General features: G+C 47.5%; 1 protein-coding gene across 1 annotated transcript in view; it reads right to left on the minus strand.

Annotated features, from left to right (window-relative positions):
• Positions 1–303: 303 nt before the first annotated feature.
• LOC143963526 (NACHT, LRR and PYD domains-containing protein 12-like) overlaps positions 304–26,311 on the minus strand; it is a 93,689-nt gene continuing 67,681 nt past the window's right edge. The window contains exons 3-4 of the mRNA XM_077473201.1: positions 15,422–15,592; positions 304–1,610 (exon numbers count right to left, since the gene is read on the minus strand). Of these exons, the coding sequence (XP_077329327.1) occupies positions 1,391–1,610; positions 15,422–15,592 (391 nt within the window). The 3' untranslated portion in view covers positions 304–1,390. The remainder of the gene's footprint in view (positions 1,611–15,421; positions 15,593–26,311) is intronic.

The following is a 26,311-nucleotide window of genomic DNA, read 5'->3' on the forward strand; positions in this document are numbered from 1 at the left end:
TTGTGTGGTCGTGTGAAATGGCTCCCAAAAAAAAATTAATGTCCTTTTTTCCCCACAAATAGAGCTTTCTTTTGGTGGTATTTGATCACCTCTGCGGTTTTTATTTTTTGTGCTAGGGAAGGGAGAGAGGAGAGTGGGGGAAGGGAGAGGAGAGTGGGGGAAGGGAGAGGAGAGAGGGGGAAGTGAGAGGTGGGAGAGGAGAGAGAAGGGAGAGGGGAGAGCAGGAAGGTAGAGGTGAGAGGGTATCGGCTGTGGAGAACAAGATGAAGATGAAAAGTTGGTAATAATCACAGAATCACAGAATAAGGTTAATAAAATATACAAAACTTTATTGATGAGTAAAAAAAAACCTTAATGGGGTAAATCTATAGAGAATAACACCTTCCAATAACTATGTAATAATGTTGGTAGCCCAATAATCAATCTGGATAATCACGTCCCTTTGGGTAATGATCCATGACATGAAATCCTCCGGGAATAATACATGATCCTCATATACAATATATCAGACATGAAATGTAATCAGAACAATCGGTGGATAAATCCATTTAGATGATATAATAAAAAATTGCAGCAAGTTGTCAGTGAAAGGCAAAGCGGCTGAACGGACTCGGCACAATGAAGTCTTAGGAGACGTATTGGCAGAGAGTCATGCAGAGCAGAGATGGGGGAGTTGGCAGAAGTAAAGATGAACTTCTAGAAATGGGATGACTTGGCTAAGCTTGACATTCAGGGGGATACAGTTCTGGTTGTGGAAGAAAAACTCTGATATAAGGCAGCAGAGACCCGGCTATGAGATCTCCGTCTCTCCTTGGGATTTCTGATGGATCGGGTTCTGTTCTTATACAAGATAATGTCAGCAACATGGAGAAAGACATTGCAGAGAGAGACACTGGGAGTCGGGAATGCTGTGTATGTTAGATAGAGCTGCATCACTTAATTACATCCAAGGAAAGGAGAGAGAGAGTGCAGGGAGAGGAGAGAGAGAGTGTGGGAAAAAGAGAGAAAATACAATAAAAGGAGAGTGCAGGGGGAGGAGAGAGAGGCTGGAGAGGAGTATGGAGGATGGAGCAAGTGGAGGATGCAGAGTAGTATGGAAGATGGAGAAGAGTATGGAGGATGGAGAGCAGTATGGAGGATGGAGAGCAGTATGGAGGATGGAGAGCAGTATGGAGGATGGAAAGCAGTATGGAGGATGGAAAGCAGTATGGAGGATTGAGAGGAGTATGGAGGATGGAGAGGAGAATGGAGGATGGAGAGGAGTAGGACAGCAGTAAGAGGAAGATGCAGTCTCTTTGTCTGTATTAGTGATTGTTCCAGTCATCTTTTATTGATGAAAAACATTTTTACCCCCATAAACGAGTCCCAATAATTAGTCATATCCTCATCATCATAGTAAGTATTGATAATATTGGAAAGTGCGGAATCCTACAGAAGGGAGAAGAGGGAATTTACAATGGGAGGCCACCATTATATCCATGAAGAGTAGAAGTCTTTCCTTTAGAGGGTTGCAGAGAAGTCTGAGGTGTCGGTGAGGAGATCCTCTATACATGGAAGAGGTCCAGCAGACCCAACACCGGGACACAATCACCAGACAAATCTCCGGCCGTCTACAAGAGATAATTGTACAATTACACGGAGATATCACATTGTATACATTCCACAAAATGTTTAATCAATACATATATATGTGAATGTGATGTGTATATAATTCCATTGTACACAGGGACTCAGTGTTATTTCCATGCAAACTCTGCCAAAGAGAGACCAGAATTTATCCAAAAAAATCTCTAATCCTGTTCCCAGTGCACTACATTGTGGCCTCATCATACAGACCCCCCACCAAGCCGTTAATTATAAAATAAAGAAAGCTTGCAGGAAAGAACAATTTAAATGTCTTTTTTTTTTCTTTATAAACAACTCATGAATCTAATGTGCTCTTATAAGTTATTCATAGATTCAGGAGTCATTCTGCTCTGCTGGCTCACACAACTCATGAATCTAATGTGCTCTTGTGGGTCATTTATAGATTCAGGAGTCATTCTGCTCTGATAGCTCACACACAGCTCATGAATCGTATGTGCTCTGATGAGTCACTCATAGATTCAGGAGTCATTCTGCTCTTCTGGCTCACACAACTCATGAATTGATTGTGCTCTGATGAGTCATTCACAGGTTCAGGAGTCATTCTGCTCTGCTGGCTCACACAACTCATGAATCAAATGTGCTCTGGTGGGTCATTTATATATTCAGGAGTCATTATGCTCTGCTGGCTCACACACATCTCATGAATCTAATGTGATCTGATGTGTCACTCATAGATTCAGGAGTCATTCTGCTCTGTTGGCTCACACAACATTGATTCTTGTGTGTTCTCTTTCTGAGTCATTCACAGACGGGACTTGACTGTCTGCTGCCTGCTTCACACTCAGACATCATATAATAGAGAATCGTGTGTGCTCTGTGATTTATTCAGAATTTGGAGTCTTGGTGGCTCACAGATAATCATGTTATATCTAATTTTTACAAATCATGATCTGAGGCTGCTGTGTTTTCAGCTCCCTCTCTAATCCTTAAAGGGGAGGATCTTTGACAATGAATTGAATCGGATCCACTTTCATGATTTGATTCATTCAAACTCTGTAGTGAGTTGATTCTCTGATTCGATTCAGTGATTCAGTAGCCAAGCCTAGTGGGATTCCAAGACAATAAAAAGGGTGCCAAAGACCCCGTGTATGAAATCCATCTGCAGAGCTTCTCCTCCCCCAGGCAATGTGCAGACATGGGCCAGGCTATTCCCATCAGCACGGACCGCAGATCTACAGAACATTGTTTAGAGTGTGTTCAACCCATCACTAGTGACTACACCTAATGCTCTGCAGTGGGATGGGTGACATGTAATGCTCTGCGGTTAATCTTCCTAGGGGGTGACACAGAGTGCCCTGGGGGTGACAAAGAATCTGCCCTGGGGGTGACACAGAATCTTCCTGGGGGGTGAAATAGAATCTTCCTGGGGGTGACACAGAATCTTCCTGGGGGGTGAAATAGAATCTTCCTGGGGGTGACACAGAATCTTCCTGGGGGGTGAAATAGAATCTTCCTGGGGGTGACAGAGAATCTTCCTGGGAGGTGACACACAATGCTGGATAGTGACACAGAATCTTCCTGGGGGGTGAAATAGAAGATTCCTGGGGGTGACACACAATGCTGGGTAGTGACACAGAATCTGTCTGGGGTGACACACAATCTTCCTGGGGGTGACACACAATGCTGGGTAGTGACACAGAATCTTCCTGGGGGGGTGAAATAGAATCTTCCTGGGGTAACACAATCTTCCTGAGGGGTGACACAGAATCTTCCTGGGGGTGACACAGAATCTGTCTGGGGGTGACACAGAATCTTCCTGGAGGGTGACACAGAATCTTCCTGGGGGGTGACACAGAATATTCTTGGGGGGTGACAGAATCTTCCTGGGGGTGACACACGATTGGTTTTGATGGTTAAAATAAACAATTTTTGCCAATGAAAGTAAATGTCAGTAAAATGTATTGTCAGTAAATTTGACAAAACAGGACAGTGTCTTGTATGAATAAAGTTTGTTGTAATATTTGGTCCTTGTGCCGTTACACAACACCATCCAGGAGCCAATCCACATGCAGCTCTGAAAGTGCAGGGGTCACTGTCTCTCATAGAGAGGAGGCGGGGCTCCAATCAGATGACAATGGAGGCGGAGCTGTAGCGGTGATCTGATGGGCGGTGCAGCCAGTGTGTCACCGCAGGCTTGTAGTACAATAGATGGGAGCGCGCATGCGCGGGTGCAACTATCTAGATCAGTGGTGTGAAGGGGGCACCGGTCACACAACAACACAGGAAGTGGGCAATACTGAGCAGAAATGACACCATTTAGAAGAGGAAAAGAAGAGAAAGATTACTATTACTGGAATTCTATATTTAAGGATCAGAAAGAGAAAATAAAAGCTGAGAGTTGATGTGACTTTACTCTGATATCATCCATTCCGGACATTCTCTTCATATCCGGATCCGTGTATTACCTGAGAGGGGGAGGGGCTCCCACACACCATCTTCTTATCTTCATCTCTTTATAGATACATCCCAGCCTCCTCCAAACCTTCATAGAAGAATAAAATGAGAGTGTTAGAGGAGGAAATGTTGCTGTGATGATGGAAGGGGGGAGGGGCTCATACTGAGCTCTGTAAGAAATGATGGAAAAGTGAGGGGCCCTCACCATGGCAGTAGGGTTGCTACCTTTTCTTCAAGTCAAACCCGAACACTTTAGCAGCGCACAGCAATTATTATTTTTTATATTATAAACTATATATATATTTTGTTATTAAATAACATTTCTAATCATATGAAATTAATAACAAGAGTCCCCTTTACATCAGAGTCCGCAGAGTTCCCCTTTTACATCTGAACTCGTAGAGTTCCTTTTCACTCTGCAGACTCTGATGATAAAGAGAACTCTGGCAATCAGCACCTCTCATCCAGATGTATCTGAGGCGGCTGTACTTCAAATTTCCAGCCCCCACTTTCCTTTTCTGAAGTACAGCACCGGGGATTGGAGAGTGGTCAAACACAGAGGGGTAGGGGTGGGGGGAGAGGTGCAGATCGAGCCCTCTCTCCTCTCCTATCTGTGTTTGTGTATTTTTTGGGGGGAGGTTGTTAGTGTTGGCTTTGGGCAGTGTGAAAGAATGTAACAGTCCCTCTCAGCGTAGACAACTGTAGACAACCTCCCAACAACGTCCCACCTCCATCATCTCATCTCCATCATCTCATCCCCATCATCTCATCATCCCCATCATCTCACCCCATCATCTCATCTCCATCATCTCATCCCCCATCATCTCATCTCCACTATCTCATCTCCATCATCTCATCTCCATCATCTCATCTCCACTATCTCATCCCCATCATCTCATCTCCATCATCTCACCCCATTGTCTCATCTCCATCATCTCACCTTAATCATTTCACACCATCATCTCACCCCCATCATCTCATCCCCATCATCTCACCCCCATTGTCTCATCTTCATCATCTCATCCCCATCACCTCACCCCCATCGCCTCACCCCATCATCTCATCTCCATCAGCTCACCCCATCATCTCATCTCCATCATCTCACCTCCATCATCTCATCCCCATCCAATGTTGTCTACATTTTACTATTCACATTCTAAGACTTAGTATGTGTGTTACCTCCAATATAACAGATCTTACCCTCTATACACAGTGAAGCCGGCATTCCGGAGGACCTCACAACGTCGTCTCACTTCTGACTCCGACATCTTCTCATCATCCTCCAATGTTATCCACAGATCGGTCAGAGTTCGGTTTGTGGAGATAAAGGAGCAAAGATCATCACAGCTCCATAATGTCCCTTTACAGCCCAGAGCCCTGGAGGGAGAAGCAGGAAAGAAGGGAAATGTTCTTCCAGGGAGGGGCAAAAGTAGACACATCCAATGAATAATCAGTGGGTGGGGTCTTAGGAAATAAAATGCAAAGCAGCCTCATATGTGCCCACAGCGGCCATTAATCAGTGCCCACAGGTGGTGCCGATCAGTGTAGCCTCATCAGGCAATTTGATGGGACAATTTTGATGGTGACAGTATAATGGGGAAATTTTGATGGGGCAATTTCATGGAGAAATTTGATGGGGCAATTCTGATGGAGCAATTTTTTTATGGGGGTAATTTTGATGGAGCAATTTTTTATGGGGGCATTTTGATGGGGCAATTTTATGGGACAATTTTGATTGTGGCAGTATGATGGGGCAATAAGATAATAAGATGAGGCAGTTTTGCTTGTGACAATTTTGATGGTGGCAGTATAATGGGTCCAATTTGATGGGGGCAATAGGATGGGGTAGTTTTGATTGTGTTAGTAGGATGGGGCAATTTTGATTGGGGCAATAAGATGGGGCAATTTTGATGGTGGCAGTAAAATGGGGCAATTTTGATGGGGCAATAGGATGGGACAGTTTTGATGGGGCAATAAGATGGGGCAATTTCATGGTTCAAGAGGATGAGGGCAGTTTTGATGGGGCAAATTTGGTGGTGGCAGTGTAATGGGACAATTTTGATGGGGGCAATAAGACGGGGCAATATTGATGGGGCAATTTGATGGGGCAATTTGATGGGCAGTTTTGATGGGGGCAGTATAATGGGGGAATTGTGATGGGGCAGTTTTGATGGGGGCAATATGAAGGGGCAACTTTGACGGGGAAATATTGATGGGGGCAGTACTATGGGGCAATTTTGATGGGGCAATTTTGATGATGGCAATTTTGATGGTGACAGTATAATGGGGCAATAGGATGGGGCAAATGTGGTGGTGGCAGTATAATGGAAAAAATTTGATGGGGACAATAGGATGAGGCAGTTTTGATGGGGCAATTTTGGTGGTTGCAGTAAAATGTGGCAATTGGGGCAGTTTTCATTGGGGGCACTAGGATGGGGCGGTTTTGATGGGGCAATTTTGATGGGACCAATTTGGTGGGACAATTTTGGTGGTGGCAATATGGTGGAACAATTTTGATGGGGCAATATGATGGGGCAATTTTGATGGGGTAATTTGATAGGGCAGTTTTGATGGTGGCAGTATTATGGTACAATTTTGATGGGGTAATAGGATAAGGCAGTTTTGATGGAGGCAGTATGATGGGGCAATTTTTATTTGGGCAATTTTAAGGGGGCAATAGGATGAGCCAATTTTGATGGGGCAATTTTTATTGTTGCAATTTTGATGGTGGCAGCATGATGGAACAATATGTTGGGGCAATTTTGATGGGGGCAGTTTTGATGGGGGCAATTTCATTGGCCAGTTTTAATGGGGGCAGTATAATGGAGCAATTGTGACGAGGCGGTATAATGGGGAAATTGTGATGGGGCAGTTTTGATTGGGACAATTGGATAGGGCAATGTTGGTGGCGACAGTATAATGGGGCAATTTTGAATGGACAATTTCATGCGGAAATTTGATAGGGCAGTTTTGATGGGGCAATTTTCATGGAGGCAATATCATGTGGCAATTTCATGGGGCAATTTTGATGGTGGCAGTATGATGGGTTAATGTTGATGGGGGCAGTACAATGGGACAATTTTGATGGGGGCAATAGAATGGGGCAATTTTGGTGGTGGCAGTAGAATGGGGCAATTTTGGTGGGGACAATTTTTATCGAGGCAATTTTGATGGTGGCAGTATGATGGAGCAATTTTGATGGGCGCAATATGATGGGGGAATTTTGGTGGTGGGAGTATGATGGAGCAATTTTGGTGGTGGCAGTATAATGGATCAATATAATCGGGCAATTTTGCTGGGGGCAGTTTTGATGGGGCAATTTCATGGGGAAGATTTAATGGGGCAGTATAATGGAGAAATTGTGAGGAGGCAGTATAATGGGGCAATTGTGACGGGGCAGTTTTTATTGGAGGACTAGGATGGGGCAATTTTGGTGGTGGCAGTATAATGGGGCAATTTCACGGGCAAATTTGATGGGGCAATTTTGATGGTGGCAGTATGATGGGACAATTTTCATGGTGGCAGTATGATGGGGCAATTTTTATGGGGCAAGGTTGATGGTGGCAGTATAATGGGGCAATTCTGTGGGGCAATAGTATGGGGGAGCTTTTATGGGGCAATAGGATAAGGCAATTTTTGTGGTGGCAGTATAATGAGGCAATTTTGATGGGGCAATAGGATAAGGCAGTTTTGATGGGGCAATTTTGATTGTGGCAATTTTAATGGTGGCAGTCTAATGGGACAATTTTGATGGAGGCAATATGATGGGGAAATTTTGATGGTAGCAGTATTATGGGGCAATTTTGATGGTGGCAGTATTGTGGGACAATTTTGATGGTGGCAGAATTGTGGCATAATTTTGATGGGGCAATAGGATGGGGCAATTTTGATGGTGGTAGTATAAAGGGGAAGTTTTAATGGGGCAATAGGATGGGGCAGTTTTTATGGGGCAATTTTGGTGGTGGCAGTACGATGGGGCAGTTTGGATGGGGATAATGTGATGGGGCAGCATCTGGAAAAGGTAATAACTTTTTAAACAATGCTAATTGTAAATGATATCCCTCTTTCTGTGTAGATGTTATATACACACACACACATCTGCACATAAACAAGGGATATCCTTTATAAAAGATGATAATTGTAAAGTAATTTCCTTTTGCAGGAGATTTTTGTATTTCTAGATTTATAATCTTTGTAAATGTAGATAAACTTCCTGCTTCCTGGAGGGGGAGGGGAGGTTTCCATAGCTAAGGGGCAGGAACTTCCTCTGACACTGCTGTTGCTATGGAAACCCGACCTACAACCTATTACACGGCTCGTGCTGTTCTGAGCATGTGCGAGATCTGGGGGTGCATGCTGGGTAACCATGGAATACAGGAAGAGATACAGTCTGGCTTCAGATGCCCACACATGAGATGGCGGCGGCCTGCTGGGACTTACAGAAGTAAGAAATCAATGCTGCAAAAATAGAAAGCGGCCCTTGGATTACAGCGTAACCTTTACTAGAATACATGAATCATGAGGATTATAGGGGGAGATTTATCTACAAAGTCACATTTCTCCGGACAACCACTTTATATATACAAGTGCCATAAAAGTCCCCCTTATGCCGCGTACACATGATCAAACAAGCGGTTGGAAAAGTCCAGCAAACTGAAGTCCTCTGGACAATCCCCCGTGTGTAGCCTCCGGCTGACTTTTTTGACCCGAAAGTATGGCGGACTTAGAAAGTAGTTTTGCACTCCAATCTTCCCGCCGGACTCGCATTTCGGCGGACAATCCAGCCGTATGTATGCCAGTCTGCCGTACTTTTGAAATGAATGGACTTTTCCGGAGAAAAGTCCACTCATTTCGAGCGGGTCTCCAGGTAGGCGGGGCCCGCGAAGGACACGTCGCTGGCCCCGCCACCTGGTATGGACTTAAAGGGGAACCCCAATGCTGAAAAAAATTGGCGTGGGGGTCCCCCCCAAAGTCCACAACAGACCCTTGTCTAAGCACGCTACCCGGCCGGCCAGGAAAGGAGGGGCGAGCGAGCGCCCCCCTGAGCCGTATCAGGCCGCGTGCCCTCAACATGGGGGGTGCCTTGGGGAAGGGGGGCCGCACGGCCCCCCTCACCCCAAAGCACCTTGTCCCCATGTTGATGAGGACAAGGGCCTCTTCCCGACAACCCTGGCCATTGGTTGTCGGGGTCTATGGGTGAGGGGCTTATCAGAATCCGGGAGCCCCCTTTAATAAGGGGGCCCCCAAATACCGGCCCCCCATCCTATGTGAATGAGTATGTGGTACAATGTACCCCTACCCATTCACCTGTAAAATAAAGTACAAAAAAAACACAACACACAAGATAAAATAATTTATTGCACAGCTCCGGGGGTCTTCCGTCTTCGGGGGTCTTCTCGCCGGACTCCTCCGCTATCTTCTTGTAGCTCTTTTGCTAGCGGAGGAGTCCGGCTTTCATCCTCGCCGCCGGCCTCATCTCCCGACTTCGGGGGTCTTGTCCCCCTCTTCGGTTCTTCTGCCGGGCCACCGCGTCTTCTTATAGCTCTTTTAGAGGCGGTGGCCCGGTCTTCTGTCGCCGCCGCCTTCCATTCTTCTTCTTCTTCTTCTTCTTCTTCTCCTGGAGATGTTGACTCAAAGCTCTCTCCGGCCGCAATGCCAGGGACGCGCTGCGCGGGGACTTATATAGGGACAAGGGGCGGGGTCATCGGTTGATGTCACATGGGTTGATGTCACATGGGTTGATGTCACATGGCGACAGTCCCAGCATCCTCCGGGACTGTGACATCGTAAGGGGGCGGGGTCACCATGTGACATCAACCTATGACCCTGCCCCTTGTCCCTATATAAGTCCCCGCGCAGCGCGTCCCTGGCATTGCGGCCGGAGAGAACGTTGAGTCAACATCTCCAGGAGAAGAAGAACGGAAGGCGGCGGCAACAGAAGAACCGAAGAGGGGGACAAAACCCCTGAAGTCGGAAGAAGAGGCCGAGGTGACAAAGAAGAATGCCCGGCTCCCCCGCTAGCAAAAGAGCTATAAGAGGATAGCAGAGGAGTCCGGCGAGAAGACCCCGAAGATGGAAGACCCCCGGAGCTGTGCAATAAATTATTTTATCTTGTGTGTTGTGTTTTTTTTGTACTTTATTTTACAGGTGAATGGATAGGGGTACATTGTACCCCATACTCATTCACATAGGGTGGGGGGGCCGGTATTTGGGGGCCCCCTTATTAAAGGGGCTCCCGGATTCCGATAAGCCCCTCGCCTGCAGACCCCGACAACCAACGGCTAGGGTTGTCGGGAAGAGGCCCTTGTCCTCATCAACATGGGGACAAGGTGCTTTGGGGTGGGGGGCTGCGCGGCCCCCCCTTCCCCAAGGCACCCCCATGTTGAGGGCACGCGGCCTGGTTCGGCTTGGGGGGGTGCTCGCTGGCCCCTCCTTTCCTGGCTGGCCGGGTAGCATGCTTGGACAAGGGTCTGTTGTGGACTTGGGGGGACTCCCACGCCGATTTTTTTCGGCGTTGGGGTTCCCTTTTAAGTCCATACCAGGTGGCGGGGCCAGCGGCGTCTCCTTCGCGGGCCCCGCCTACCTGGAGACACGCTCAAAATGAGCGGGCTTTTCTCCGCCTGCATGGACGAGTCCGTTCAGTAGGGCGGATAGTACGGCGGACTTAGTCGCCGTATTAGTCCACTGAAAAAGTGCCGTGTGTGGGCAAGTAGCCCGTTCGGAAAGTACGGCGCACAGTCTGGCGGGAAGTCTGCCAGCAGTCTGGCGGGAAGTCCGCCAGACTAAGTCCGTTGGATAGACGGCTATGTGTGTACGCGGCTTTAGGGGTATTTATTTTGCTTCTAACATGTTTTTGGATGTGGCACTACTGAGAGGAAATCCTCACCGACTCCATTTCTACAATTATCGGGATAAAGTTGTTTGTTTTCTGTATAAAGTGTATTATTAGCAATTCATTATTCTGCAGCACATTGTTCCAGCACTGAGGTTGTGGTAGTAGCAGACATATATTCTATGTAGTATTTGCTTTGTATTATCATTTTTGTTGTGTAATTATTATTTGGAAGTATCAGGATCAGGTGGTTAGGTGGTTTGTTACATAGTTACACAGCCGTATAGTAACACTGGGGTTGTGGTAACACTTACCTCTGTCTGCAGGTAGGTTGTCTGTCTGTGTAATATAGAGCAGAGCTACACTAGTTTGTTATTTAGTGTATAAAATATGTAGAAAGATAAAGAATGAGAGAAAATACAACAAAGACAAAAGGACAGACACAGTCTGGCTGTGAGAATAAAACAGAAATAAACTTTTTCTGAGGATTATCCTGTGACAGGAACATGTCAGGAATAGTGATGGCCGAACGGTTCGCCCGGCGGTCGTTTCGCGGCGAATTTCGGTCGTTCGCGGTCCGCTCGTTTGCTCGCCTATTGCCGTCGTTCACCCCGGCGGACTTACGTGTTTAATGTGTAAAAGAACTTTGACCTATGATGACACATCCATCATGGGGTACAGGACAGCCAATTGAGATATGACAGCACATGGACACTTGGACATTCCCCCTAACCTATAAATACACCCGATCCGGCGGCCATTTTACATTCTTTCTTCTGTCACTATAGGGAAAGGTTGCTGTGTGGAGTAGGGACAGATAAAATGCTAGCTATTTGGTACACAAAAGTTCTTTTCAGGACTGGTATAGGTGTTAGGTGTATATAGGTTTGCTGTGCTACTGATTCTTGCAGCAGCCTGAGTGTCTTTTGTCAGTTTAGGGAAAGGACGGTGTGTGCTACAGGGAGAGTCAGTTTAGTCGTCATCATCATCATCATCATCATCATCATCATCATCATTAGCTGTTACTATCAGGTCCACAAAAGAGCTATTCCAGTAACCGCTAATTGTTCCAGGCTCCTCTTTTTTGCCACTTTGTATAGGGACAGGAAGGAAGCAGTGTGTCAGGCAGTGAGGGTCAGTTTAAAGACTTGCTGTTACTATTAGTTCCACAAAGGTTCTTTTCAGGACTGGTATCAGTGGTATGGTAATAGGCTTGTACACGTATAATATTCTTTCTTCCAAATATAGAAAGAATATTATACTTGACTGCTGCCCTTCTGCTGCAGTCTGCTAATCATTCACAACTCACTTGTTCCACAAAGCTCTTTATCAGGACTGGTAACTTGGTCTGCGTAGGGTGCTACAGTACATAGGGTTGAGTGAGGTACAGTCTGCTGTTCTGTAAGGACCGCTATCGGTCCACAATAGATAGGGTTGAGGTGCACCACTGCTGACCGCTGCCCTATACTGCAGCAGTCCTTCATTGGTATAGGGACTGACGTACAGTCTGCTAATCACTAACACACAACTTGCTTGGTCCACAAAAGTTCTTATAAGGACTGGTAACTTGGTCTAGGGTGCTACAGTACATAGGGTTGAGTGCGGTACAGTCTGCTGTTCTGTAAGGACCGCTATCGGTCCACAATAGATAGGGTTGAGGTGCACTACTGCTGACTGCTGCCCTATACTGCAGCAGTCCTTCATTGGTATAGGGACTGACATACAGTCTGCTAATCACTAACACACAACCTGCTTGGTCCACAAAAGTTCCTATAAGGACTGGTAACTTGGTCTAGGGTGCTACAGTACATAGGGTTGAGTGCGGTACAGTCTGCTGTTCTGTAAGGACCGCTATCGGTCCACAATAGATAGGGTTGAGGTGCACTACTGCTGACCGCTGCCCTATACTGCAGCAGTCCTTCATTGGTATAGGGACTAACGTACAGTCTGCTAATCACTAACACACAACCTGCTTGGTCCACAAAAGTTCCTATAAGGACTGGTAACTTGGTCTAGGGTGCTACAGTACATAGGGTTGAGTGCGGTACAGTCTGCTGTTCTGTAAGGACCGCTATCGGTCCACAATAGATAGGGTTGAGGTGCACCACTGCTGACCGCTGCCCTATACTGCAGCAGTCCTGCAGTATAGGGCAGGCAGAGGAAGACCATCCCTGTGCTGTGCTGAGTTTCTCCTGGGCCTGCTTACTATGAGGGGATCACACCATCCCTGTGCTGTGCTGACTTCCTCCTGGGGCTGCTTACAGTGCTGCTGTCAGTGCTGTATATCACGGTGCTGATGTCAGTGCTTAATGTCACACTTCTGATGTCAGTACTCTCTATCACGGTGCTGCTGTCAGTGCTGTATATCACAGTGCTGATGTCAGTGCTTAATGTCACGCTTCTGATGTCAGTACTCTCTATCACGGTGCTGCTGTCAGTGCTGTATATCACTGTGCTGATGTAAGTGCTTAATGTCACGCTTCTGATGTCAGTACTCTCTATCACGGTGCTGCTGTCAGTGCTGTATATCACAGTGCTGATGTCAGTGCTTAATGTCACGCTTCTGATGTCAGTACTCTCTATCACGGTGCTGCTGTCAGTGCTGTATATCACTGTGCTGATGTCAGTGCTGTATGTCACGCTTCTGATGTCAGTGCCCTCTATCACGGTGCTGCTGTCAGTGCTGTATATCACGGTGCTGATGTCAGTGCTTAATGTCACGCTTCTGATGTCAGTACTCTCTATCACGGTGTTGCTGTCAATGCTGTATGTCACGGTGCTGGTGTTAATGCTTAATGTCACGCTTCTGATGTCAGTACTCTCTATCACGGTGCTGATGTCAGTGCTGTATATCACTGTGCTGATGTCAGTGCTGTATGTCATGCTGCTGATGTCAGTGCTCTCTATCACGGTGCTGCTGTCAGTGCTGTATATCACGGTGCTGATGTCAGTGCTGTATGTCACGCTTCTGATGTCAGTGCCCTCTATCACGGTGCTGTTGTCAGATGCCTCTATCACGGTGCATGTGTCATTGCTGTATGTCACGCTTCTGATGTCAGTGCCCTCTATCACGGTGCTGTTGTCGGATGCCTCTATCACGGTGCATGTGTCATTGCTGTATGTGACGCTGCTGGTGATCATCTCCTGAACCCTCTTCTTTGCCTACCCTGGTCCCTGACCTTCCCTCTCCTCCATTGCCTTCATGCGCTCCACAGTCCTGAATTGTCAGAACAATTTCCCATATAAAAAAAGAATGCTTGTAGTTATCGATCCCAAATTCACCTCATACATGTATTATGTCATTGGCCATGTGGTGGGACTATGTTTGCCCTGCTAATAATTACCTCGTGTCTGCAAATTCGACCTAAAGGTTTGAAACGTTCGCCTCCCATTGAAGTCAATGGGGCCCACCGCGAACGTTCGGTTTCGCGAACGGTCGGCCTCGTTCGTGGTCCGCATTCGCGAAACGTCCCGTCGGAGGTTCGGGCCATCACTAGTCAGGAACATCCGCTATTCACCGGTTAGACCGGCACCATGGGAATCACCCCGTCCATATCTCAGGATCCTCAATTTATGGATGTGGGTGGAGTTTAACCATCAACCAATCAACCCTGCGGGGTATTCCCTGCCCAGCCCACAAGCCGGTCCTGTGTTCTGAAGGAACCAGAGCTAAATGGACCCTGAATGGTTCTGATGGATGAGGATTGGATTTTCAACACCAGCATGTCAGTCTGATCCTAACAAGACCAATCAGAGCTTGTCTGGTGTGATCAGACCCCATAGAACCATTCTGGGGGTTCTCCTGGATTCTATCCTCACTACACATACAATGTTATATGTACATGTACCCCAACATGTCTACAATCAGGGGCAATTATTTCCTTCTCTCTGCAACTAATATTTTATTTTGTATGAGAGATAAAATAGATTCCTCTGATCTCTGATATAAATCAATGTCTGGCAGACAGTTCGGGGTCTTCTCCCTGTATCGGCCTCGTCACCTGCTGGGCTTGTAGATGAAATGACTAGGACTTCTCTTTGAGGCTCAGTGAGGTGACAATTTTATATCTACAAGGATGGGGGGATTTTATTGGCATCTAGGGGTCACTTCTGGTCTAGAGACTCGCTGTGTCCTTCCAGATTCTAATTGAGGACCATCTGTCTATGATTGGTCACTGAATGAAGAGAATATGGAGTCCTGTGCGTCTTCTGGTCTGTTTCAGGTCTGAATTCTGCCAAAAATTCAGACAGAAATCGGACCTGAAATGGTGAATGGAGACACACTGGACCCCCTGCTGTGACCCGCTGTGACCTCCAGTGTGACCCCAGCCAAAGTCTGATCTCTGATAGTCAGTGGAGGGGGGAGGGGATGAAAGCCAATAACAGCGAGTGACCTGAAGGACTATGATGTGAACTCCCAGTGTAACCGGCCAATCAGAGGTCTGTCTTTGTATAACTTTCATCTAGGTGACATGTCTGGATCCCTCACATAGAAGATTTATACCGGAATCCTGCAGAATATTATATCATTTATAGGATAATTCTCACATCAGCCACTGCAGAGTACAGCCAGGATCTCTGAGCCCCTCACATAGAAGTTTTATTCCAGAGTCTTCCAGATTATTCCATGATAAATCCAGTGTGGTGAGGGATCGATTATTGATAAGAATGGATCGGAGATCATCCCAGCCAGAGGAAGTCACACCACATCCCTCCAACCTGCAGAGACAAATCCAGACACATGATATTATTTTATAAGATGAATATGAGGAATTATTCCCATTTAGTGAAAAGTAACATGACATCACTAGAGTGGAATATCAGGATATACAGAATGTTATACAGAGAAAAGATCTTCTTATTAGGGAAGCTGATAAAGGTGAAGCTGTTGTAGTACTTATGTCTACACAGTATAACGAGGGGGCGCTGTGACAGCTCAGTCACCCCCTTATGTACCTGGTTATTAAGCAGGACCTCGCACAGTGTCTCATACAGGGGCTTCTGAAATTGATAGATAAAGGAAAGGATCTGGGGGGTTTATGAAATAAAACAGCAGAATTTCTGATGGGTGCTACCCCAGTGACCCCAATATTCCATCACCTTCCTAAAGTCCACCAATCAGGAGTTCCCATTGAAGATCACCAGATTTTGGCAGGAATAGGATCCCTTAGGCCGCGTACACACGCGGGGACTGTTCGCTGAAACTTTGTTCGTCAAACAGTTGCCGCAACAGTCCGCTCAAAATTTGCATGAGCGGACTTGCCTACACACGGCACTTTTTGAGCGGACTGTTTCAGCGGACTGTTTGCCAAACAGTTCGCTCAACTTTTGAAATGAACGGACTCGCCCACATAAGGCGGAGGCAAGTCCGCCCATTTCGAGCGCGTGTACAGGTAGGCGGGGCCCGCGAAGGAGACGTTGTGGGCACCGCCGCCTGGAATGGACTTAAAGGGACACCCAACGCCGAAAAAAATCGGCGTGGGGGTTCCCCCAAAGTCCACAACAGACCCTTGTCTGAGCACGCTACCCGGCCGGCCAGGAAAGGGGGGGCGAGCGAGCGCGCCCCCCTCCTGAGCCATACCAGGCCGTGTGCCCTCAACATGGGGGGTGCCTTGGGGAAGGGGGGGCCGCGCGGCCCCCCCACCCCAAAGCACCTTGTCCCCATGTTGATGAGGACAAGGGCCTCTTCCCGACAACCCTGGCCGTTGGTTGTCGGGGTCTGCGGGCGGGGGGCTTATCGGAATCCGGGAGCCCCCTTTAAGAAGGGGGCCCCCGGATACCGGCCCCCCACCCTATGTGAATGAGTATGGGGTACAATGTACCCCTACCCATTCACCTGTGAAAAAAGTACAAAAAAAAACACAACACAGGGTTAAAATATTTTATTGCACAGCTCCGGGGGTCTTCCGTCTTCGGGGGTCTTCTCCGGACTCCTCCGCTATCTTCTTGTAGCTCTTTTAGTAGCGGAGGAGTCCGGCTTTCTTCCTCCCCGCCGCCGGCCTCTTCTTCCGACTTCGGGGGTCTTGTCCCCCTCTTCGGTTCTTCTGCCGGGCCACCGCGCCTTCTTATAGCTCTTTTAGAGGCGGTGGCCCGGTCTGCTGTCGCCGCTGTCGCCGCCTTCCGTTCTTCTTCTTCTTCTTCTTCTTCTCCAGGAGATGTTGACACGACGCTCTCTCCGGCCGGAATGCCAGAGCCGCCCTGCGCTGCCACTTATATAGTGCCAATGGGGCGGTGTCACATGGTATATGTCACATGGGTTGATGTCACATGGGGACTATGACATCGTAAGGGGGCGGGGGTCACCATGTGACATCAACCCATGTGACCAACCCATGTGACATATACCATGTGACACCGCCCCATTGGCACTATATAAGTGGCAGCGCAGGGCGGCTCTGGCATTCCGGCCGGAGAGAGCGTCGTGTCAACAGCTCCTGGAGAAGAAGAAGAAGAACGGAAGGCGGCGACAGCGGCGACAGAAGACCGGGCCACCGCCTCTAAAAGAGCTATAAGAAGGCGCGGTGGCCCGGCAGAAGAACCGAAGAGGGGGACAAGACCCCCGAAGTCGGAAGAAGAGGGCGGCGGCGGGGAGGAAGAAAGCCGGACTCCTCCGCTACTAAAAGAGCTACAAGAAGATAGCGGAGGAGTCCGGAGAAGACCCCCGAAGACGGAAGACCCCCGGAGCTGTGCAATAAAATATTTTAACCCTGTGTTGTGTTTTTTTTTGTACTTTTTTCACAGGTGAATGGGTAGGGGTACATTGTACCCCATACTCATTCACATAGGGTGGGGGGCCGGTATCCGGGGGCCCCCTTCTTAAAGGGGGCTCCCGGATTCCGATAAGCCCCCCGCCCGCAGACCCCGACAACCAACGGCCAGGGTTGTCGGGAAGAGGCCCTTGTCCTCATCAACATGGGGACAAGGTGCTTTGGGGTGGGGGGGCCGCGCGGCCCCCCTTCCCCAAGGCACCCCCCATGTTGAGGGCACGCGGCCTGGTACGGCTCAGGAGGGGGGGGGGCGCTCGCTCGCCCCCCCTTTCCTGGCCGGCCGGGTAGCGTGCTCGGACAAGGGTCTGTTGTGGACTTTGGGGGAACCCCCACGCCGATTTTTTTCGGCGTTGGGTGTCCCTTTAAGTCCATTCCAGGCGGCGGTGCCCGCGACGTCTCCTTCGTGGGCCCCTCCTACCTGTACACGCGCTCGAAATGGGCGGACTTTTCTCCGTGCGGGAAAAGTGCTCATTTCAAAAGTTGAGCGAACAAGCCTACACACGCGGCAACTGTTCGCTCAAACAAAGTTTCAGCGGACAGTTTTTCGGAAATTCCGAAAAACCTTGTTCAGGAGACTGTCCGCTGAAACTGTCCGCTGAAGCCCCACACACGAGCGGACTGTCCGCTGAAACACTGTTCAGCGGACAAGGTTGAGCGAACAGTCCCCCCGTGTGTACGCGGCCTTATAGAGAATGTAGGGGGGGAGGGGTGGATATACATTTCCAGCCTTTAGTGCTGAGACTTCTGGGATATATTAGAGATACAAGTACTATATTGGTGGATATTCCACATTTACAATGGGATTCTACATTCACATGGGGGACACTTCACATTAAAGCACTTTATTCTTCCATCCCCCATTCTTTAGTGTCTCCACCAATCAGATATCATCTCCATAGATATAGCTCATATACTAGGATGTTACAGGAATTATTACAGAGAATGAAAAGGATGACGTTTTTTTACCTTAACCACTTCAGCCCCGGAAGGTTTTACCCCCTTAATGACCAGAGAACTTTTTACAATTTGGCACTGCACTGCTTTATCTGGTAATTGTGCAGTCATGCAATCCTGTACACAAACAACATTTGTGTCCTTTTTTCCTACAAATAGAGCTTATTTTGGTGGTGTTTTATCAGCTCTGGGAATTTTATTTTTTGCAATATAAATGAAAAAAGACAAAAAATATTGAAAAAATATATATTCCTACTTTTTGTTATAAGAAAAATCCAATAAACTCAATTTTAGTCAATGTTGGAAAGTAAAGTAGATCGCCTCCAGTCATATATCTGCCAAAATATGCCGATACTATCACACTGACACTGCATGAGATAACAACTGATGCAGTGTCAGTGTGATACTATCGGCATATATAGTTACATAGTTGGTCAGGTTGAAAAAAGGCACATGTCCATCCAGTTCTATCATAATAATATCATACAATCCCATATACCCAATTCTATACCCACAGTTGATCCAGAGGAAGGCAAAAAACCCCAGCAGGGCATGATCCAATTTGCTAAAGCAGGGGAAAAAATTCCTTCCTGATCCCCCAAGAGGCAATCTGTTTTTCCCCGGATCAACTTTACCTGTAAATGTTAGTACCCAGTTATATTATGTACACTTAGGAAATAATCCAGGCTTTTCTTAAAGCAATCCACTGAGCCAGCCAGAACCACCTCAGCAGGGAGTCAATTCCACATTTTCACAGCTCTTACTGTGAAGAAACCTTTCCGTATTTGAAGATGAAATCTCTTTTCCTCTAGATGTACAGAGTGCCCCCTTGTCCTCTTTGTTGACTGTAAAGTGAATAACTCAACACCAAGTTCACTATATGGACCCCTTATATATTTAAACGTGTTGATCATATCCCCCCTTAATCTCCTCTTATCAAGAGAATAAATTCAGTTCCTCTAATCTTTCCTCATAGCTGAGTTCCTCCATGCCTCTTATCAGTTTGGTTGTCCTTCTCTGCACTTTCTCCAGTTCCCTGATATCCTTTTTGAGAACTGGTCCCCAAAACTGAACTGCATATTCCAGATGAGGTCTTAGGCTGCATTCACACCTGAGCGTAGCGTTTTCAAGCGTTTTTTGCAGCGTTTTTTACCTCGATTTGCCACAAATTTGTGCAGGGAAAAAGGTCACCAATGTTAAAAGAAGAAAAACGCCCAAATCAGCCCGATTCGCACGACAAAAAAGGGTCCGGAACTTGTTTGAGATTCAGGCGTAGGGCTTCAGGCGACTTGGAGTGGAGATGTGAACCATCTCCATTGAGAATAATGGATTTTTTCCCCTCCAGCGTTTTGTAGCTTCAGGCGTCAAGCTACAAAACGCTCAGGTGTGAATGGGGTCAGACTAATGATTTGTACAGGGGCAAAATGATATCTCTCTCTCTGGAGTCCATACCTCTCTTAATACAGGAAAGGACTTTGCTTGCTTTGGAAACCGCAGCTTGGCATTGCATGCTATTATTGAGCTTATGATTTACCAAAACCCCCAGATCCTTCTCCACTATGGATCCCCCAGTTGTACTCCCCCTAGCATGTATGATGCATATTCTTAGCCCACAAGTGCAGAACTTTAAATTTCTCAACATTAAACCTCATCTGCCACATAGTCACCCAATTAGACAGAGCATTGAGGTTGGCTTGTAAATTGAAGACATCCTGTAAGGACGTTATTCCACCGCATAGCTCGGTGTCATCTGCAAAGACGGAAATGTTACTTTTGCTCCCAGACCCAATATCATTTATAAAGATATTAAAAAGTAAGGATCCCAACACTGACCCTTAGGGTACACCACTGATAACCTTAGACCATTCAGAGTAAGAATCATACTCTCTGAATTCTGTCTTTTAGCCAGATTTCTATCCATCTACAAACTGATATTTCCAAACCTGTAGACTTTACCTTACACATGAGCCGTGTGTGCGGAATTGTATCAAATGCTTTTGCAAAATCCAAGTATACCACATCCACTGCCCCCCTTCTGTCCGAGTATACCACGTCCACCGCCACCCCTCTGTCCAAGGTTTTACTTACCTCTTCATAAAAAGAAATCAGGTTTGTCTGACAACTTCTGTCTTTCATGAAGCCATGCTGTCTGTTGCTTAAAATTTTTTTTTTTCCTGCAAGAACTCGCCTATGTGGTCTTTTATTAATCTCTCCAGTATCTTCCCAACTATAGAAGTTAAACTAACAGGTCTATAGTTACTTGGTAAAGACTTTGTTCCCTTTTTAAATATAGACACCACATTGGCTGTGCGCCAATCCAGTGGTACTATTCCTGTCATTAATGAGTCCTTAAAAATTAGATACAATGGCTTTGAAATTACAGAGCTCAATTATTTTAGGATCCGTGGGTGGATGCCATCAGGTCCAGGTGCTTTATCCACCTTTATTCTGTCCAAATATTTCTGGACCAGATCACTTTTGTGCCATTGTGGATTTGGGGCTGCGTTACTACCACCCCCATTATGGACATGAGCTCCCCCATGCTCCTTTGTATACACAGAGCTGAAGAAAGTATTTAATAAGTTAGCTTTCACTTTGTCCCCAGTCACCCACTCCAGATTATTTTGTAAAGGGGCTACATGCTCATACTTGACCTTTTTACTATTAATATATTTGAAGAATTTTTGGGGGTTTGTCCTACTATCATTGGCAGATATATGACTGGAGGTGATCTACTTTACTTTCCAACATATGGGATACCAGCTGATAGGCAGCCAGGTGATCTACAGACGGATACTGCAGTGGATTCCGACTAGGGATGGCCGAACGGTTCGCCCGGCGGTCGTTTTCTCAGCGAATTTCGGCTGTTTGCCGTCCGTGCGATCGGCGCACTATTGCCGCCGTTCGCCCGGCGGACTTCCGTGTTTACTGTGTAAAAGAACTTTGATCTATGATGACACATCCATCATAGGGTACAGGACAGCCAATTGAGACATTACAGCACATGGACACTTGGACATTCCCCCTAACTTATAAATAGACCCGATCCGGCGGCCATTTTACATTCTTTCTTCTGTCACTATAGGGAGAGGTTGCTGTGTGGAGCAGGAAGAGATAAATCGCTAGCTATTTGGTACACAAAAGTTCTTTTTAGGACTGGTATAGGTGTTAGGTGTAGTTCAGGATATAGGTTTGAGGCACTGCTGTGCTACTGATTTTTGCAGCAGTCTGTCTTTTGTCAGTGTAGAGAGAGGGACAGTCAGTTTAATCATTAGCTGTTACTATTAGGTCCACAAAAGTACTATTCCAGTTATTGTTCCAGCAGCCTCTGTTTTGTCAGTTTAAATAGGGACAGGCAGGATACTATTAGGTCCACAAAGGTTCTTTTCGGGACTGGTATGGTAATAGGCTTGTAAACGTATAATATTCTTTCTTCCAAATATAGAAAGAATATTATACTTGACTGCTGCCCTTCTGCTGCAGTAGTCCTTTATCAGTATAGGGACTGAGGTACAGTCTGCTAATCACTCACAACCTACTTGTTCCACAAAGGTCCTTATAAGGACTGGTAAGGTCTAGGGTACTACAGTACATGGGGTTGAGTGAGGTACAGTCTGCTATTCCTTAAGGACTGGTATAGGTCCACAATACATAGGGTTGAGGTGCACTACTGCTGACTGCTGCCCTACTGCTGCAGTAGTCCTTTATCAGTATAGGGACTGAGGTACAGTCTGCTAATCATTCACAACCTACTTGTTCCACAAAGGTCCTTATAAGGACTGGTAAGGTATAGGGTACTACAGTACATAGGGTTGAGTGAGGTACAGTCTGCTATTCCTTAAGGACTGGTATAGGTCCACAATACATAGGGTTGAGGTGTACTACTGCTGACTGCTGCCCTACTGCTGCAGTGGTCCTTTATTAGTATAGGGACTGAGGTACAGTCTGCTAATCATTCACAACCTACTTGTTCCACAAAGGTCCTTATAAGGACTGGTAAGGTATAGGGTACTACAGTACATAGGGTTGAGTGAGGTACAGTCTGCTATTCCTTAAGGACTGGTATAGGTCCACAATACATAGGGTTGAGGTGTACTACTACTGACTGCTGCCCTACTGCTGCAGTGGTTCTTTATCAGTATAGGGACTGAGGTACAGTCTGCTAATCATTCACAACCTACTTGTTCCACAAAGGTCCTTATAAGGACTGGTAAGGTCTAGGGTACTACAGTACATAGGGTTAAGTGAGGTACAGTCTGCTATTCCTTAAGGACTGGTATAGGTCCACAATACATAGGGTTGAGGTGCACTACTGTTGACTGCTGCCCTACTACTGCAGTATTCCTTTATCAGTATAGGGACTGAGGTACAGTCTGCTAATCATTCACAACCTACTTGTTCCACAAAGGTCCTTATAAGGACTGGTAAGGTCTAGGGTACTACAGTACATAGGGTTGAGTGAGGTACAGTCTGCTATTCCCTAAGGACTGGTATAGGTCCAAAATACATAGGGTTGAGGTGTACTACTGCTGACTGCTGCCCTTCTGCTGCAGTCGTCCTTTATCAGTATAGGGACTGAGAGTTTTGTCACAGGGTCATTTAAAAAATGACAGGCAGAGGAAGAGGCCGGCCCTTCCGCAGGGGTGGTAGGGGTAGGGCAGGAGCAACAGGCTTGAGCCAAAGTGGGAAGTTGCAGAAGGTGCGTTCAATTACTTTAAAGGACGCACCAGACTTGGTTGAGTGGCTCACTCAGGCTTACTCTTCTGTACCCTCCTCATCTTCTCGATCTGCACCCTCTTCTTCACTCTCTGCTATGTGCACCCCCAAACACACTACCACCAACAACACCACCACCACATACCTTCCGCTTGAGTCACAGGAATTATTTTCCGATCCATATCAAGACATTTCTGATGCGCAGCCACTCTTGGTATTGGATCAGGAAGAGGAGGTAGCAACAACCGCCACTCAGCAGTCTGCCGACAGTACCCTGATCAGCCCAAGGAGGAGGTTGGTCCCCGCTGTTGCTGCCTACTCCGAGATCTCTACTTATAGCGTTGGGGAAGGTGACGTCGATGATGACATGTCTAGTGATGTCACGTGGGTGCCCACAAGAGAGGAAGAGGAGGGGAGTTCAGAGGGAGATATAGACCAGCAGATAGGGAGGAGAAGCAGGCGGAACTTAGATTGCACAGGAGGGACAAAGGAGACTGCAAATGTATCAGGAGCGAGTCACCGACCATGTACGGTCACATCTGGCGCTCCCAGGACACCGGCACATGGCTCCGCAGTGGGGGCTTTTTTTAACGTGTCCGCTGCTGACAGTAGCGTTGCCATCTGCAATCTTTGCAGTCAATGCATTAGTCACGGTAAGCCCAACACTCACCTAAGGACGACCGCCTTAAGAAGGCACATGAGCAGCCATCACCGAGCCCAGTGGGAGCAACGGAACACACAAAGCCACACTCCAGGCTCTCACCGTCCAGCCTTGTCTTCTACTTCTCCTTCTCCTCTCTCCTCACAATTATCCTCCACTCCACCTTCCATCATGCCAAGCTCACGTTTTTCTGCAAAAAGGCAGGCTTCCGTGGGCATAATGTTCGATTGTAAAAAAATGATGCCGGATAACCCTCTTGCCCAACTGTTGATGGCTGGCTTGTCAGAACCCATAGCCCGCCAACTACTGCCATATAAACTGGTGGACTCAGAGGCCTTTCGAAAATTTGTGGCCATTGGAACACCACAATGGAAGGTCCCAGGAAGGAAGTATTTCTCACAGAAGGGCATCCCAGAGCTATATGGCCATGTTCAGCGGCAGGTGAATGTATCTCTGGCACACAGTGTCAGTGCCAAGATACATCTGACCACAGACATGTGGTCTAGCAAACACGGGCAGGGAAGGTATATCACTTTTACTGCCCACTGGGTGAACCTTCTGACGGCCGTCAAGCATGTAACCTGTGGCACCCGTGTAGATTTGGTTTTACCGCCACGGATTGCATGCAGGCATGTCTCTTCTTCTCCTCCTCCTCCATCCTCCTCCCTCTCCTCCTCAGCTGACTCCTCCTTTTCCACTGCTAGGGTCTCTTCCGCTGCGCCGCCCAAGCTCCCCAGAACCTATTCGACATGCCAGGTGAGATGTTGCCATGCCGTGCTGCGTCTGTTGTGCCTGGAAGCCAAGAGCCACACTGGCCCGGCACTCCTTTCAGCTTTGCGTTCACAGGCAGATCAGTGACTAACACCGCTCAATTTGACAGTTGGTAAAGTGGTGTGTGACAACGGTGCCAATCTGCTTAGCGCATTGAAACAGGGCAAAATGACGCACGTGCCATGCATGGCACACGTCTTAAACTTGGTCTTGCAGCGATTCGTTGTCAATTACCCTGGGGTCCAGGACAGCTTGCGTCAGGCAAGGAAAATCTTGGCCCATTTCAGAAGATCTTACACGGCCATGGCTCGCCTTGCTGACATTCAGCGGTGACACAATCTGCCGGTCAGACGTCTTATTTGCGATTGCCCGACGCGATGGAACTCAACCTTCTATATGCTTGATAGGCTGCTCCAGCAGAAACGTGCAGTTAACGTCTACCTGTATGAACTCTGCGGCAGAACAGGTTCTGGGGAGCTGGGTTTTTTTTCACCGTGCCAGTGGCTGCTCATGTGCAACACATGCAGACTTCTGCGGCCATTTGAGGAGATCACCAAACTGGTCAGTTGCAGCCATGGCGCCATCAGTGACATGGTTCCTTATGCTTTCTTTATGGAGCGTGCATTGCGTCTTGTCATTGATCAAGCTGTGGAGGAGCAGGAGCGGGAAGATGAGGAAGTAGCAATGCTGGATGAATTCCCAGTGGGGGCTACTCTATCTGAGACAAGTAAACAGCAGGAGTCTGAAGAGGAGTCAGAGGAGGATGGTGCCGGGGCAGATGAGGAGGAGCAAGAAGAGCATGCTTTAAACCTTTCTGGGATCCCTGTTGTGCGTGGATGGGGAGAGGAGAATGAAGAGGACGACATTATCCTGGATGATGAGCAGGAGCCAGGCCACCACACTGCTTACAGTTTAGTGCAAATGGGGGCCTTCATGCTCCAGTGTTTTAATAGGGACCCCGTATAAAAAGCATAAGGGTCAAGGACCAGTACTGGGTGGCAACGTACTTAGACCCCCGGTACAAACACAAAATGGCGGAAATGTTACCGCCGTCACAGAGGGCTGTCAGAATGGAGCCCTTCCAGGCCTTGCTTCGAGAAATGCTGCATTCTGCTTTTGCGTGCGCTGGCAGAGGAGCAATTCCCACTCCCAGAGAAGGAGTACCAATCCAACAGCGCCTGCAAGAAGAGGCCAGTTTGAAGATGTGTTGGTGACTTCGGATATGAGGTCATTCTTTCAGCCGACCCATCGACAGGTGTCATCCGGATCCAGCATCAGGGAACGCCTAGACCGTCAGGTGTCCGACTACATCGGGTTAACGGCCGATGTGGACGCTCTGAGGAGTGACAGAGCTTGCCCAATTTGCAATCGAACTGTTGGCTTGCCCCTCGTCCAGTGTCCTGTCCGAAAGGACGTTCAGCGCAGCAGGGGGGATCGTGACCGATAAGCGTACTCGCCTAGCTCACGACAGTGTTAACTACCTCACATTTCTAAAAATGAATGAGGCATGGATCTCGGAGGAATTTAACACATGTGGCCAGTAGACCATGTATATGTCTATAAATATTT

Source organism: Lithobates pipiens, unplaced genomic scaffold (genome assembly GCF_037356315.1).
Source record: "Lithobates pipiens isolate NorthernLeopardFrog02 unplaced genomic scaffold, aLitPip1_a1.2 Scaffold_8, whole genome shotgun sequence".
NCBI classification, from domain to species: Eukaryota; Metazoa; Chordata; class Amphibia; order Anura; family Ranidae; genus Lithobates; species Lithobates pipiens.